The sequence below is a fragment of the Glycine soja genome, chromosome 2, assembly GCF_004193775.1.
Source record: "Glycine soja cultivar W05 chromosome 2, ASM419377v2, whole genome shotgun sequence".
NCBI classification, from domain to species: domain Eukaryota; kingdom Viridiplantae; phylum Streptophyta; class Magnoliopsida; order Fabales; family Fabaceae; genus Glycine; species Glycine soja.
In genome coordinates this window covers 3,201,349-3,216,106 of record NC_041003.1, presented here as the reverse complement: position 1 = coordinate 3,216,106, position 14,758 = coordinate 3,201,349, and the positions used below count along the sequence as shown (strand labels likewise).

Genomic DNA, 14,758 nt, shown 5'->3' with positions numbered 1-14,758 from the left:
GATTCATCGAAATCATATCATTTTTCGGGGAAAGATTGTGGATGTCCAACTGGTGTGCTTTAGCATATCCAAATGATTTCTTGGACTTGGTTTGGATATTGAACAACTTTAAAAGATTTTATTATTTATAAGAACAAATTGTACTATTTAATCATGATTTTTAAACAAGATAAAACAAATTTATGATATTTAATCAAAATTTTTAAGATTATTCTGTACCACAACGAAATTTGATGATATTCAATTGAAATTATTTATAAAACTCAAAGATTTCAGTGAATTATTTTTGGTATTCAGTTGAGATTGTTTCCGAACCACCACTGCGACTAATCCATCCAGGGTTGCCGTAGTCATGTTACACTTTCGTGTTTATGAACGATTTGATCATGGTTGGTGGCAGCATTTTATAGCTTAATCAATAATCATCAGCACTTGCAACGTGAGAGTCAATTAGGGCACGAAGAAGATGACGGTGAGAGAAGGGTCATTAGAAACTCATCGATTGAGGAATCATGTTTTCTTTCCTAAATAAAAATAGTGATGATTTTTAGTTATTTTTATTTTAAATTAATTATTTTAAAATTTAAACACTACCTGCATACTAATGTTTACTAACCAAAATACAAAACAATCAAAATAAATTTTTTTAAATCATAAAAAATTAAAATAAATTTTTTAAAATTTAATTTACCACACTAAAACATAATATATTAAAATTAACATTTAGTCTTATATTTTTATGGATTGCACTGTGTTCATGAACAGGTTGTTCATATGTTGCGTTTTTATTATTAATTAAAGTTATGTTCTTATTGGATCATTTCTGTACTGATTTTTTTTTTGAGTTTGCAGGTGGTAAAAAAGTTGACAAATCTAAATATTTAAATTAAAATAAAATATTTTTTTATTATAGTTAATTTTGTCCGACATAATCATAAATTCTTAGTATAATTTTATAAGTATTTTAAATAAAATAAAAAATGTTTTTAGTATTATAACTAAATACATTCTTTCTCCTTTTAACTGGTTTTGATGTAAATATGGGATTGGAAGCTTCGAAAGAATTAAGAATCCATAGATAGAGGCATAGGCGGTGCTTGTGGTTACTATGGCTTAAATATTTTTTTTTGGTCGTGTTACAATTTTTTCTTTTAATATTTATAAAATATGTTTATTTTGTTTTTTATTTTTAAACTACTTTACATAATAATTTTTCTTTTATTGTTAAAAAATTTTATTTTATTATTTAAAATTTTTTAAAGATAAAAAATAAAATAAACACATTTTAAGGAATAAATCGATTTTTTTATAAACAAATATATAAAAAAGCTAAATTACATGAAAAAAATGACCTTAATTTTATTTAAGTAAAAAGAAGGAAATAAATAATTCCCGTACCTTTGTCGCTCTTATAAAATCTATTCTTGTTGACGCTTCTTCACCCCCATCTCGCGTTGGTGCAAAGCATCCTTCGCTTCAATCTCTCTCTCTCTCTTTGCGCTTTCTGCAAACCGAACATTTCATCTCCAAAGGTAATAATCACAAACTTCAGATCCTATCTTCTTCATTCCGTTTCCTCAATCTCTTCATGCAAACGGATTTTGCATTTCCACTTCGCACTTCAATTTCCGATTGAATCACTGTTTTTCTCTACCGTTTCATATCTTCGTTTTCCTTTATTCTCTCTCTTTCTCTATGCTTTGATCTGCTTGTTTCCTGATCAATCTCTCCAGATCCTTCCGTTTTTCCAACCTGTTATTGTTATTCGTTGCGATCCGTTTCGATTTGCATGCTGCTGTTTTTTTTTCTAGATTTTATTTGAGATCTGATTGAATCCGGTGATGATGTTGACGTGAATGTGTTTTCATTTGCGGGAGAAACTGTGCTGTTTTTTTTTTTTTTTTAATAAGAAGCTCTATTTCGTTTTGGAGATTTTTTTTTAATTGAAAAGTTGTTTGAATTGTGAAATTAGGGATCAACAGGTCGAAGGAGAAATGGGGCTGACATTCACGAAGCTTTTCAGCCGGCTTTTCGCGAAGAAGGAAATGCGAATTCTGATGGTTGGTCTTGATGCTGCTGGTAAGACCACTATCCTCTACAAGCTCAAGCTCGGAGAGATCGTTACTACAATTCCTACCATTGGTGAGTTTCTAAATTTTCTCTTTTTCTCCTACCTTGATAGATGTATTATTCTAATTGTTCTTTACATGTAGTAGGAATATGTCTTACCGGTTAAGATTATATAGAATTATCTTAATTAATTACTAATGTCTTAATTATTTAGTTAGGACTCATGATAATAACTGACTTCAGGGCCACTAGGCCAGTTGCGTCGATGATCTTTTAAGATGGAGTGTGATCAGCATGTTTCTAAACCTGTGAAGAAACCTTAACAAATTGAATACCGAGATCCCAAATTATGTTGGTTATTATGTTTTGCTTGATGTGAGATCCTGGATTGAAGTTGATCTAATTGCGGTGAAAATAAAATAATCTTCGAACTGTAATATTACTTTTCACAAACGTTGGGGGTTATTATTGGTTTACTATTTGGCGTGTTAGAGTGCTGGAATGTTTTGAATATGTTATGTTATATATATATGCATTGATGCATTTGTTTTGTTTCAGGGTTCAATGTTGAGACTGTGGAATACAAGAACATTAGCTTCACTGTTTGGGATGTTGGTGGCCAGGACAAGGTGAAAATTTTGATTCTCATGCATCCCTTAAAATACAAGATATTTAGTGCATATATCACTTACCTTTCACTTCAAAACAGCACAACATTACTTGAAGAAATTTGTTGGCAGTCTGTGGCTGAATACTTATGTTTACTTTGCAGATTCGTCCCTTGTGGAGGCACTACTTCCAGAACACTCAGGGTCTTATTTTTGTTGTAGACAGCAATGATAGGGACAGAGTTGTTGAGGCCAGAGATGAGTTACATAGGATGTTGAATGAGGTACTCTAGTTAATTTATTTTGGCCTTTTAAGCCCTGTCTTCATATTCAAATTTATTCATGTTAGATGATACCCTGACATTTTGAGGGAACTCGTTCTTATAAATAAGGTTTGGGATCACATAGGGGCCAAATGAAAGGGCCTGTAAATTAGTTGAGATAGAAAGGTTTTAGAATCGTGTTGACCTATAAAGAAGATTCTTTTATGTAGTCACGGAACATTCAAAGATGACTTCTTGGGTATTGAGGAAGGAATGAAATGAATGTTCATTTTAAGCAGAAAATGTAATTATTTTGCTTATCTACTATGACTCTTGCTTTTCTAGCGATACATTAGTCTAGCACATGATGTTCATACTCAATGGTTGTCTTTATTGATGGAAGTGATAATTTTTATTGATCTTATGACTGAAAGCATTTCTCACTGCTGTTGTTAAATGATCTGTTTTTTGTTGGACCATAATTTCTGATAACTCTTGTATATTGATGTCACTATGACATCGTTTGGAAATTGAATGACCAGTTCTTACTCAGTCAATCTCCAGGAAAATTTAGTGCTTCTAATTGAACATACTTCTGTGTCTGTCAACTTCATTGTTTACAAGGATCATGATCCATGGCTAGAATTATTAGTCTCCTTGTTCTTTTGCTCTCTGTTTTATGTATTCTTGTGATGTAATGACAATGTTTATAAAATTTTTATTTTAATTAACTTTTCAGGATGAACTGAGAGATGCCGTATTGCTTGTGTTTGCAAACAAACAAGATCTTCCTAATGCAATGAATGCTGCTGAGATTACTGACAAGTTGGGTCTCCACTCTCTGAGACAGCGTCACTGGTAAAAAAAAAAATTAATAACACGGCCCTTCTTGTCCTATATTAGTAACTATCCTGTTGTAATCTAACACACTTCTGGTTTTTACAGGTACATTCAGAGCACCTGTGCAACCTCTGGGGAGGGCCTTTACGAAGGTCTGGACTGGCTTTCCAACAACATTGCCAATAAGGTAGCTATTGGTTTCTTTCCTCCTTTATAGTAAAAAACAACGACTTAAAAAAATGCATACTAATTGTATATGTTTAGTTCATTAGAAGTGGTAGCAAAAGTCTACCTTTCTGTTCTTTACTATTTCCCCTTTTTTTTAAATAAAAAAAAGCATTATTGAAAGTACTTGTTTGTGTTACCCTTCCGAGTTCCTAGTTCATTACAAAAAATGAATGAAAAGATGTACCTCTTTTTCAATTGCTGAGGTGATTTTCCCCTCTTTTTTTTTCCTTCACAGGCTTAATGCCTTTGGGAGACGGGAGTCTTGCGGATTGGTATTTCTGGATGCAGGGTTGAACATTATCTAGCTTTTATTTCTTGGTCCTCTTCCAAGACAACTCGAATTTGTGTTCATGTAATGTGGTTTAGGACATCTCGGTGCTAAACTGTAGTAGGATTTTACTTTTTGGGATGTGTAATACTCTGAGCTTTCTATTGGGTTTGGATGCAACGCCCATAACTGTAATGGAGATACTAATTCAATGTGCCACCAGGTTTTGTCTGATTTTTAGTTTTATTTTGGTCATGTATCATTCATATAATGAAATGGAGATTTTGTTTATTGTTTGTAAGATACCAGGAAAAAAAAAACTATATTCACTTCATACCTTTAAAAGATATGCATGCTTAATTTGTGTTCAGTGAAGTCTCCCTTGTGTTTTGCTTCGTGGATAGCATGGGCAATGGGTAACACTTCAAAGGAGTGGGCCTTGAATCTGAATTAGGTTCCCAGCAATCCGTAATAATAGTAAGCGTGAGCATACTTTTATAACAATTTTTAAATATTACACAATCAAAACAGATTCAAGTTATTACAATTTTGGTGTGATGTTTGATGTTTCCTGCTCATGTATTTTCAATTCAAATGTAACAAGATATCCAAGTCCATTTTTGAAATTTCTCCTAGAAATTTTCAGTTTTTGACAGTACTATTTTCTTATTCACAAAAATGTGTAGCTATTTTTTCAATAAAAACATGTACACAAATAAACAATTTAGGAAATAAAATTATGAAAAATAAATTGACCAAATGCTATTAGTATTGCCTTTTCATTGTTCTTAGTGGTTACTATTGCTCCGTTTTGCCTCAATGACATATACTTGAACTAGGGGCGCAAGAAAAGCTTAAAACAGTAAAGAGTTCAAGGGGCTGAAATCGTTTTCTTGAAACTCTAATTCCTCGACAGGGTCTTCTTCGAAAAGGAAAGGTGCGGGTTCTTGAGAATTGTGGGGCTTCTTGTTGTCCATCTCTACAACTGAAACAATTCTTTCCTCAATACAGTTTTCCACAATTTCAGTTCCAACCCCTTGGGACTGTAATCCAAGAAGAGAAATGCATTCTCCCTGGAAATCCAAGTCACAGGAAGACAAGATCCCAGCAATTGTCTTGCGAGATCAGGGGCATAACCGCAAATCTGAAAGTGAAAACCATTTTTAAATAATAAAGACATTTGGCGGTAAGACAGCCAGAGCTGTTCTTGTATAAGGGGTGAGTTATTGTAATGTAACCGGAGAATCCACTATTTCAGCTACTACAACAGTATATTATTCCATTGCTCCTCTCTTTCTTGTAAGGTATTTACCGCTTGAGCCATAGAAGATATATAAGGCCAAAAAGATAATAATCCAGATATTTACACCAAACATTCAGCTTATTGAATAGGAAAATCAAGGTTTTGAATTAAGAATTAAGACATTTATGCAAAACCTCAGTTTGAGGAAAAATTTTCATCAGTAAAAATACCGAGGGTCTACACAGACCACAAATGTGTGTTAGAGAGAGGGAAAAAGAGAGAATGATAAAGATGAATTTACCTCGACGTCACGTGAACTTAAAAAAGCCTGGGAATGATTCGCCTTCAAGTCATCTAGGGAAAGTTTAACTGCTCTCTTAACAAGGTTTCTGACAAGTGGAGACATTTTCCTTGGAGCTGGTATCATGGTCTTATAAATATTAAATATGTCAAGGAAGTATAAATTACATACAAATAAAGAAAATTCAGAAGATACATTGCCATACAAAATCCAATGTTCATACATATATAGGGAAATATGTATGCCCGAGAAGAACGTAAAGTGCAATTTTAACCCTGAAATGTAGATTTGTAAATTGGTTGTATGAAGATGGGTGATAGGAAGGAGAATATTACAGGATCAAATGCCGTTAGAGGTAGCCCAGCTAGCAGTGAGGGAGTGGTTAGCACTTAGTAGGAATATGCTTTGTTATAGGAGTAGTGCGTATCTGTTGATCCTTATCGGGTGTGTGTTTGTAGCATCTCTAATGCTCTAATAAAGGCTATATATTGAGCCATGATTGTATGAAAAAGGTAGAAAGAAAATACAAAGTTCCTTTTCCACATCTAGAAAAGGCAAACTGCTTGAGTTATGATACACTAGATCTGCTAAAGTTCAAGTAAGAACTACTGGACCGTCACTTATTCAATGAACAAATATAATATAACTTTTTTCTTCAAAGAAACATCTTACAGTAAAAGCATAAAAAAAGTCTCAGAATTTTTTTTGAAAAGAAATTATCTCAGAAAATAACAAGATGCATTTAATTGTCTCTGATAAAGATAAAAAGGATCTGTCCAGTGCTGGATATTGTTTATGATACGAGTGTAGCAAAATATCAATGTGAGTATCTGTAGGCAAGTTTTCCCATTGTAGTAATGTAACGCCATCTTGCTCCACTACGCCTCCTAAATTCAAACCATATGTTTTCCAGTCAATGCTTTGCAATGCCTTCACAGATGATTGGGAGATTGTACAAGGTGAAAAGTCCTTGAAATACAAAACCTGATATTAAAAATTGTTATCATCCAAATTAAGTAGCAGATATATAAAAAAGTTTAATGCCTGTGTACTGACGGTGTAAACCGTCATCCAATAATTACTTTTAAGATAATTATTTTAAAAATCAATAAATTTATCATACATGATGAGTTGTGATTGGATGTGTGTAACTTTTCACATGTCGGTGCATAACACTTTTTCTCTATATAAAATATAACAGAACATCTAAAGCATAAAATTCAAGGGAAATTGTTGAGGGACCTCTGTTTTATTGTCATATTCCCTGAAGCACGTTGTGTTCTGCATTGATATATTACTTATTACTATGACTGCCTCCATCACCAGTTCAGTGCGTAGTCGATTATCAGCGCAGCAAGCTTCCCCACTCCCAACTTTGCGCTGCTCCCTAACAAAGGTTCAAAAAGAAGACTTTCAAATCTTAGAAAGTAAATATTTTTAGAAAGTAAATATTTTTAGAAGGCTTAGAAAACCAATTTCTCGCATTTACTTCTAGATTTGACATTTTTCCTCCGAAATTAGTATAAAACGTTACAGATCAACATTTTAAATGGATCCAATTAATAATAACCTGCTACAATTCACATGCAAAATAAGCTTAGTAGCTGATAGACACTGAAAAATATCTAGATTCTGTCACACGTTAAGGGTTCTTCTACGTAACAACTATGACAACATATAAAGAACTGAAAACTACTATGCATTTCATTCTCTAAGTACAAAGTGTGGTAAATAGGGAATATATTGTTCCAGTGATAATCAACATATCTCATGAACTTTAGGATGATTATGATACCTACAAATGATCAAAGTATATAAAAGTAGAAAAGATCTCTTCCTGAGAGACTTAACCGCAGGAAAGTAATCAATCTACCAAGTCTAGAACAAAAAAGCTTATGATTCTAAATGAGAGCTGACTTGAGATTATGAATTTACCAACTAGGGAAGCAAGAGTTACACTTGTTACTTAAATTATTTCCAAGCTTAAGTACATAGTCTTCAATGCCTGACTTGAGAAGTTCTAGATTTGATGGCGACATTGGTAACTGGTTGCACTCATTTGTAAGAAAAACCTTTTCATGTACGATTCAGGAACTTTGCAATCTTCAGCTACTAATTGAATTGCAACATTCTGGACAAAACAATTGAATGAATCACTAAAACTGTGCCAAAGTCAAGGATTCTGCATTACATTTGCAAGTGCTTTGGATAATGTCAGCAATAAGGAACTGGAAGTGCAAATCAGCAATATGATTTGGTGGAATTATTAACTTCTGATAGCATGAGATAGAAGGAGAAAGCTCTCCAACAACAGCATTGACACATGATAACTGATGTGCATAAGCATATTCTGTAATTAAGACATAAAGGAATTATCAATTTTCTCCTCTTTTATTGCTTCTTTTTGTGTGAATCATTGGAATTTTGACATCCTCTTGTGTAGTATATGCCTAAACTGTTAGATTTATACTGTTTTAGTGGTTTTTGTTTTATAGAAATACAAATGAGGGATTGAAAAAGAAGTTTTGATGAATTTTGCTTAAGCACACTAGGCTCGCTTAGCGTGCTGAAGCCGCTTAGCGGGAAGATCCACTTGGTGTGAGGAAGCTGCTTGGAGAGCTTGAAGTCCAGCATGATTTTTAAGGAAAAACAAGAGGGAAAAGGGTACTACAGATTAATGGCACAATAGAGAACCTAGAGCTCGAAGAAGAAGACAACCCATTGAGAGCCACCAATTACCGCCACACTCATCTTCCTTCCATTCCTCCACATATTTTTATTCTTTTTTGAGTTAAGCCTCTCACGACAATGAGAGGCTAAACCATCCATTGTTGGGGAACTTTCCATCAAATTTTCTTGATGTAATGACTTTCACGATTTATTTAATGTTATTTCCAGTTTCATTGTATCTTTCTATACTTATTCATTTGATCACCCATGTATATATATATATATATATATATATATATATATATATATATATATATTATATATATATATGCTAGGTTTAGGGTTTAGGCATTGGAAAATATTTTAATCCTTAGAACCAGAAAGAACATCTAAATGCTTTATTGCTAGCGATAGTGTGAGATTGTTTAGCCCGTTTATGCATCTTCTTTAGTAGTCATGCGGTTCAACTAATTTAGTTCTTGAGGGATTAAGAAAGAAATTAGGGAAATTAGGAGCTCTCCTGTGAGGAATCACGATTAGAGTACATTAATAGATTGATAACTAGAGTAATATTAAATAGAGAAAAATTAATTATATCACATTAAGAGTAGTTTCCTATAGGAAACCCCCAACATATTCAACTCCTGTGTTCACGATCCTTCGCCACTCGCATTGTTTGTTTTTCTTACACAATCATAGCTTAGAATAGTATCTAATTTACAAAAATGACTCAAAGTGCACTTCTTAAATCTATTCATTAATTGTATAAAAATTGAATATACATCATCTTGAGTACAAACAAGATCCATGTGGAAGCGATATTCGGTTTTATCACGATACTCGATTTTACCGTTTTAAATTACTACTTGAACGAATTGGTACACTTGCCAAAGAGTTAACAACACACTTCAAGTTATAGTTGCTTGATAAAAAAGTGAATACATATGAAAAATCTTCACTATGTCAGTTTAACTTACAAGAATCTTCAAAATTAGCATCGGTAAAATCAACAAATAAATAAATAAAAAGAATAAAAAATTTGACACACGAGTATAAACAGAAGATTGTTTTGTAGATAAACAGAGTGATATATTACAACTTCAACAAAACCATTCAAATAATATGGCCTCAATTTTGATATGCATTAAAGAAAAAAACTGCAGCAGACTTAGCACATTCAAGAAGCACATTAAAGTTACCTTCATATTTCTGCTTGTTAATGTTTTCTCTCTTTTTTTTTTCTTTCTTTTTTTTTATGTCAGGCATAGATTTTTCCTGTTCTTGATGTGGTGATTTAGAAACTAGGAACACTTACACTATCGATTTCTCAATATAAAAGATTTTGATAAACCAAATTGCTTTAGACACCACCCCAGTAGAGAAATGCAAAATCACACAAATTTCTGATGTATATAGCCTTATTAACTGTCTACAGCTGTCACTACTTTCTAATAATTGAAACATTTGTTATACCACTGAACAATATTATTTTAAAGCAATAGATTTAAATTTCTTTATTCAGTAAGCATTTAACTTGCTCAATTTACTTTCAAGTTCCAACTGAAAAATATGGCCTAATTGTTTCGATCTTGGTTCATGGTTAAAATTTTCTATAGGACTATCACATGACTGAGGCACAGTGATAATTAAGCTGTTTGATCAAACACATTTATATTGAAAACATCAGCTTAGTAAAAGTTTCATGTATCCCAAGTAATTTACTTTTCGCAACAAAAGAGTTTCGACAAATTAGCACTAGAAATTCAACACATACCTTCTATAAAAAGGTATGAATATCAACCAGTAAGAGATCAAGGCTAACAAAAGAAGACATACAAACTTCACTACCACTGCAAAATAAGACGATCACACAATTATTAGAAAGAAACTTAACCAACAATTGATCTTAATTTAATGTAGTTCAAAAAACTTGCATGCCTGATTTTTTCCCCATTTTTTATGTTTGGAGATAGTCGAGTTATTCTAGAGGAACCACTTCCCTTCAGGTTTATCTGATAATTATGTATCTCGGTATCGCTGATGCCTACAATGTCCATAGACTGCAATAAGAATCATGACAGTAACTAAACTAAACGTGGTAATATAATATACAGTTGAAAACCTGCTTCACTCTTGAACAGTGACATAGTATAATTACACGGGCACCAAGGAAACATAAAACTTGACAAATTTCCACATGGCTGGTGAAAAATGACTTCATATCAAAAGTACCTATACCTACTATTGAAATAATATGAAGAGAGAGATTAAAACCATTTTCCTTAGGCAAAATGGCTGGCCTGGCATATTACCTCCCACATCAATGCAAGAGCAATAGAGTTGACGCGGCTACAAGAATTGTTATCTCTTTTCTACTTTGTGCATGTGGGATATCTATATGCACAATGAGATCAAAGCCCAACTAACATGAGAACATTATTACACTTACTGGTGGTTTTGAGAGGAAGCATTCCATCTGTTTTACAAGGAGCAAAATAAATAAAAAAGAGATAAAAAGAAGAGTCAAAACAAGCCATCAATAAACAATTACAAAAAAAGAGAGGGAAAACAATTCAATTCAGATTGAATTAAGGAATTGTTCAGTTACCCCAATTGTCTGCAACATCCGTGGAAGAAAACCTCAAGTCCCGAAATTCCTCTAGGCAGCTCCTAAATGCCTGAAAAATCAAACAAATTGTTTCGAATAAAATTTATCTAATAACAAAATGTGCAATAGATAGAGCGTGAAGAAACACTTGCAAACATTTTCTTACTTGAGATTCGAAGAGAAGGGTGCGAAGATGAAGAGCGAGTGAGAATAACAGCGAGTCTGCAAATCTGCTCCGATAATCGGCATCTCTGATACGATGAAGATATTAACTGTAATCGCAGATTCACGTCACATAAATAAACGAACAAATCACGAAACTCGCAGGCAAAAAATTAAATATAATATATAAGAACAATTCGCAATAGAAGAGGAAGAAGAAGAAGAAACTTACATGTAAACACAGTTTCTGAGCAGAAGAAGACTCCATTCAGAATCAAAACTCTCTGGAATTCGCGGGCAGAAATGAGCAACGGTTTTCGAAAATCAAATTTATATATAACACTGAACGCGGTGGGCTCATGGTACGACCCGATGGCCAGGCCCATTAGCGTGTGGATGGGCCTCACTGATCCATAATCATGTCTGGCCCATATAACAAATTTTCTTTTCATAAAAAGAAGGATGACAAAGACTATTTTAGTATTTCTTTTAATTCACCAAAAAACAAAGACTGTTTTTTAAATAAATATAAATTTTACTTTCTGAAATATAAAATTAAAAAATGTGCATCACACATTCTGTTATTGTAAAAGATGAGATAGAAGAAGCAGTAGGGTCCCCAAAAAAGTGCTTTACATTCGGACGTTACACTTAAATTTCTGACTTCTTGCACTCACAAAGACAAGCAAGTATGAAATCCTTTTGCAGACAAATATGCTATTGCTGACAAATGTTGTTGATGACGATGCTGCTTGTTTTGACTGAATCTCTGCCATGTAATTTTATGTTTGGCTATATCAGTTGTCTAACTTAGGAAAATTATTCTAATTCTATCATGACCCATGCAAATTATAGCGGGTTAAGAAGCTTGTTTTTGGGCAAATTTAATTGATAAAAACAAATATCCCTTAATGGCGGAACAATTTGTAGGTGGCACGATAATTAAATAGAAACACAACAAGGAACCTACATATGTGTTCTCAAATGTGAGGTACTTATAGTTATTAGGTAACATTAACAAATAATTTGAATACTCATTCTCATTAACCCACTAGTTGGTTTAGTGATTATTTTTATATTTAAAATCAAACAAAACTAGAAAGAGATTTAATTTAATTGATTGAGGAGAGTGTGTTGTGTTCAATTCTTACTGATAAAAAAAAATCAAACAAAATTATTTTATATATATAATTTGATCATTTTTTTTCGTGTTCAAGTTTTTATAGTTCAGTTTAGTTTTCTTTATACACATCATGCTTGATTTTTTTTATTTATAAAAATTATAGATAAATAACTCAACTAAATCACTTTATAAAAAGGATTCAATTCATATCGAATTATTTTACAGAAATACTCCGGTTCAATTTTTTTTCAAACAACTTGTATTTCATGGTTTGTTTCAATTTTAAAATAATTTAGTTCTGTTGTATTTTTTTTCACACCTCTTACAAAAGTTTTAGGTTTAAATTTCATTACATAAGAAAATATACTCACTTTAGGCAAATTACCATTGGCTTACCTACATGCAATGAAGATAAATAAAATTTAAAGGATAAATTGTAATGAAAGTTTTAACAGAACCATTTTCTGAAGTTTTCATAAAAAAAATTTCTTCATGCAGGCATGTTAAAGTTCTATTCTAGTAGTACTCTCTTTTTTGTGAGAACTCACATGATGCCAGCCAGAGCATTCCTGGAAGAAAGAGAACCGAAACTTTGCACGGGTAATTATATTCCCATTCATGGAAGAGTGTAAGTGGAATTATTCTCCTTTTGTTCAACCCTTGCTGGCTTGCTTAATGGATTTATCTAACCATTTTTCAAAGTGGTTGCTTCATATATACTGTTTTCTCTTTACTCCATTGAAAAGATGTCAGGGTTTCATGTCCCATTCATCCTTTGGTGGTTCATATTGATTTCATGGCTTAGTAAAGAATAACATTCCAATTCACTTTTGTTTATTAAAAAAAGAAAAATTACTCCCGATGTTCAATAAAAGTAACCTATTTTTTCTTTCCTTTTTTACAAAGATCACATTGACGATGAAACCTAAATTATCATGTATCTATCCCAACTTCCACCACTAGATTGATCCTAATGGATTTAAAACATGCTTTTAGTCCTTGTCTAGAACTAAACACATTATTCTTATTATTTTTGCTGTACAAAAAAGTGGTAAAATGAGAAGGTGTCCTCAATATTACTAGGAAAATTGTCAAAACTTATCTAAAAGATTATTACACGGGCTGAATAATAAGCAATTTTATCTAATTACAACTACTCAATTAGTTTTTAAATGTTAAACACGTGATTTATATTTAACAAAAAGAATATAGTTTAAATTTTGTAATTTTAAATACTAAAATCAAATAAAATTTTATAAAGAATAAAATAGAAAAAAAGGTCCTGTCAATAAAAAATACACTTAACCCATAATTCTTTTATCTGAAACTTCTAAGTTCTAATCCCTGAAAATCGTTTTTACTTTATTTTTGTTTATAACAGTCAACTATAAAATTTGATTTAAGAAAAGAATCATCAGGACACTGATTTAACTAACTGAAGTGTATGATATAATGATAACAAAGTTAACGTACCTGAAATTAATATCTCTATCAACTCAACACTCACAAGCAGATTCCCATCTTTCAAAAGGAATAAAGGGACAATCGGGGCAGGGTGACCCCATTAAGCTTATAAGATTGCTATTGGAATGGTTAGTGCATGATACTTTTGCACAGATCCCTATATTAATAAAACAAGGCTAGTCTCACTCTGTGTTCCCCCTTTCACAGATTTCGGAGAAATCCTTGACTAGATTATTCCTTTATGCATCACATTTGGAACATTATTCCTGCTCCTAAAGACAATTACTTTGTTTAGACACTGGGTATGTATTTTGTACGAAAAACTGACCGTATAGTACTGTCTAAGAGAACAGAATTGTCTATGGCCTAGAAACTAGTGCATAATAAACAAGTCTCTGGCACTATCATGTTATAAGAAGTTTTTAAGCTTTACAAAATGTCCTTCATCAATAATTTATCAGATAGTTCATGTATGTATGATCTTTGTTATGATATCATTATCATCACATAATTTGTGAAAAAGAGTTAATGTAAAGATTAATTGAAACTATGAAAATCTTAAATCATGAAATCCTCTACATCACTTTATAATTTGTTGCAAGAAAAGTAGCACTTATCAACAAAATATCATGACTATTTGGCATGTACTGACTACATAGAGCCATAGACTGTCTCATTCAATGGTTATGAGTGGGAACACCCCAGCAAACAAAAGCTGCACTTTCATGGGGCCTTGAGAGTGTAGTGTGTCCTGATGCTGCAAGATCTTGCTTTCTCTCCTTACAAAGCAATCATAGGAGCCAATAAGTTTAAAGAACACAAAGAATATCTTTACTAGCCTTCTTTTTTAAAGAAAGTTCCCCTCCTCCCCCTTTTTTCTAAATTCAAAAATTCTTATTTATTAGTGAGC

General features: G+C 32.4%; 2 protein-coding genes and 1 long non-coding RNA gene across 6 annotated transcripts; 1 reads left to right on the top strand and 2 right to left on the bottom strand.

The window, feature by feature from the left end:
• Positions 1–1,382: 1,382 nt before the first annotated feature.
• LOC114380336 (ADP-ribosylation factor 2) lies at positions 1,383–4,611 on the top strand. Of its 2 annotated transcripts, none has more exons than XM_028339340.1 (7): positions 1,383–1,532; positions 1,973–2,142; positions 2,629–2,699; positions 2,843–2,962; positions 3,681–3,799; positions 3,887–3,968; positions 4,245–4,611. In XM_028339340.1, exons 2-7 carry the CDS (start codon positions 1,995–1,997, stop codon positions 4,248–4,250), a joined length of 546 nt encoding a protein of 181 aa, XP_028195141.1. In that variant the 5' UTR covers positions 1,383–1,532; positions 1,973–1,994; the 3' UTR covers positions 4,251–4,611. The 2 variants fall into 2 exon arrangements, with proteins under 2 accessions (XP_028195141.1, XP_028195147.1); XM_028339346.1 differs by having other exon boundaries at positions 1,403–1,532; positions 1,983–2,142.
• A 305-nt stretch (positions 4,612–4,916) lies between these two features.
• Positions 4,917–10,345, bottom strand: LOC114380350 (type 2 DNA topoisomerase 6 subunit B-like). 2 transcript variants are annotated; one of them, XR_003659697.1, is made up of 4 exons: positions 10,266–10,344; positions 7,064–7,208; positions 5,822–6,805; positions 4,917–5,421 (listed from the first exon to the last, which is right to left on the bottom strand). XR_003659697.1 is itself a non-coding variant. In XM_028339356.1 (4 exons), the coding sequence occupies exons 2-4, from the start codon at positions 7,858–7,860 to the stop codon at positions 6,515–6,517; spliced, it is 540 nt and encodes a 179-aa protein (XP_028195157.1). In that variant the 5' UTR covers positions 7,861–7,952; positions 10,266–10,345; the 3' UTR covers positions 5,996–6,514. The 2 variants fall into 2 exon arrangements, 1 of the variants encoding a protein (XP_028195157.1); XM_028339356.1 differs by lacking the exon at positions 4,917–5,421 and adding an exon at positions 7,757–7,952 and having other exon boundaries at positions 5,996–6,805; positions 10,266–10,345.
• Positions 10,346–10,429: 84 nt separating this feature from the next.
• On the bottom strand, positions 10,430–11,557 carry LOC114370396. 2 transcript variants are annotated; one of them, XR_003657824.1, is made up of 5 exons: positions 11,494–11,557; positions 11,266–11,371; positions 11,100–11,169; positions 10,804–10,967; positions 10,430–10,535 (listed from the first exon to the last, which is right to left on the bottom strand). It is a non-coding gene; the product is annotated as an uncharacterized LOC114370396 (long non-coding RNA). The 2 variants fall into 2 exon arrangements; XR_003657823.1 differs by having other exon boundaries at positions 10,436–10,967.
• Positions 11,558–14,758: the final 3,201 nt, after the last annotated feature.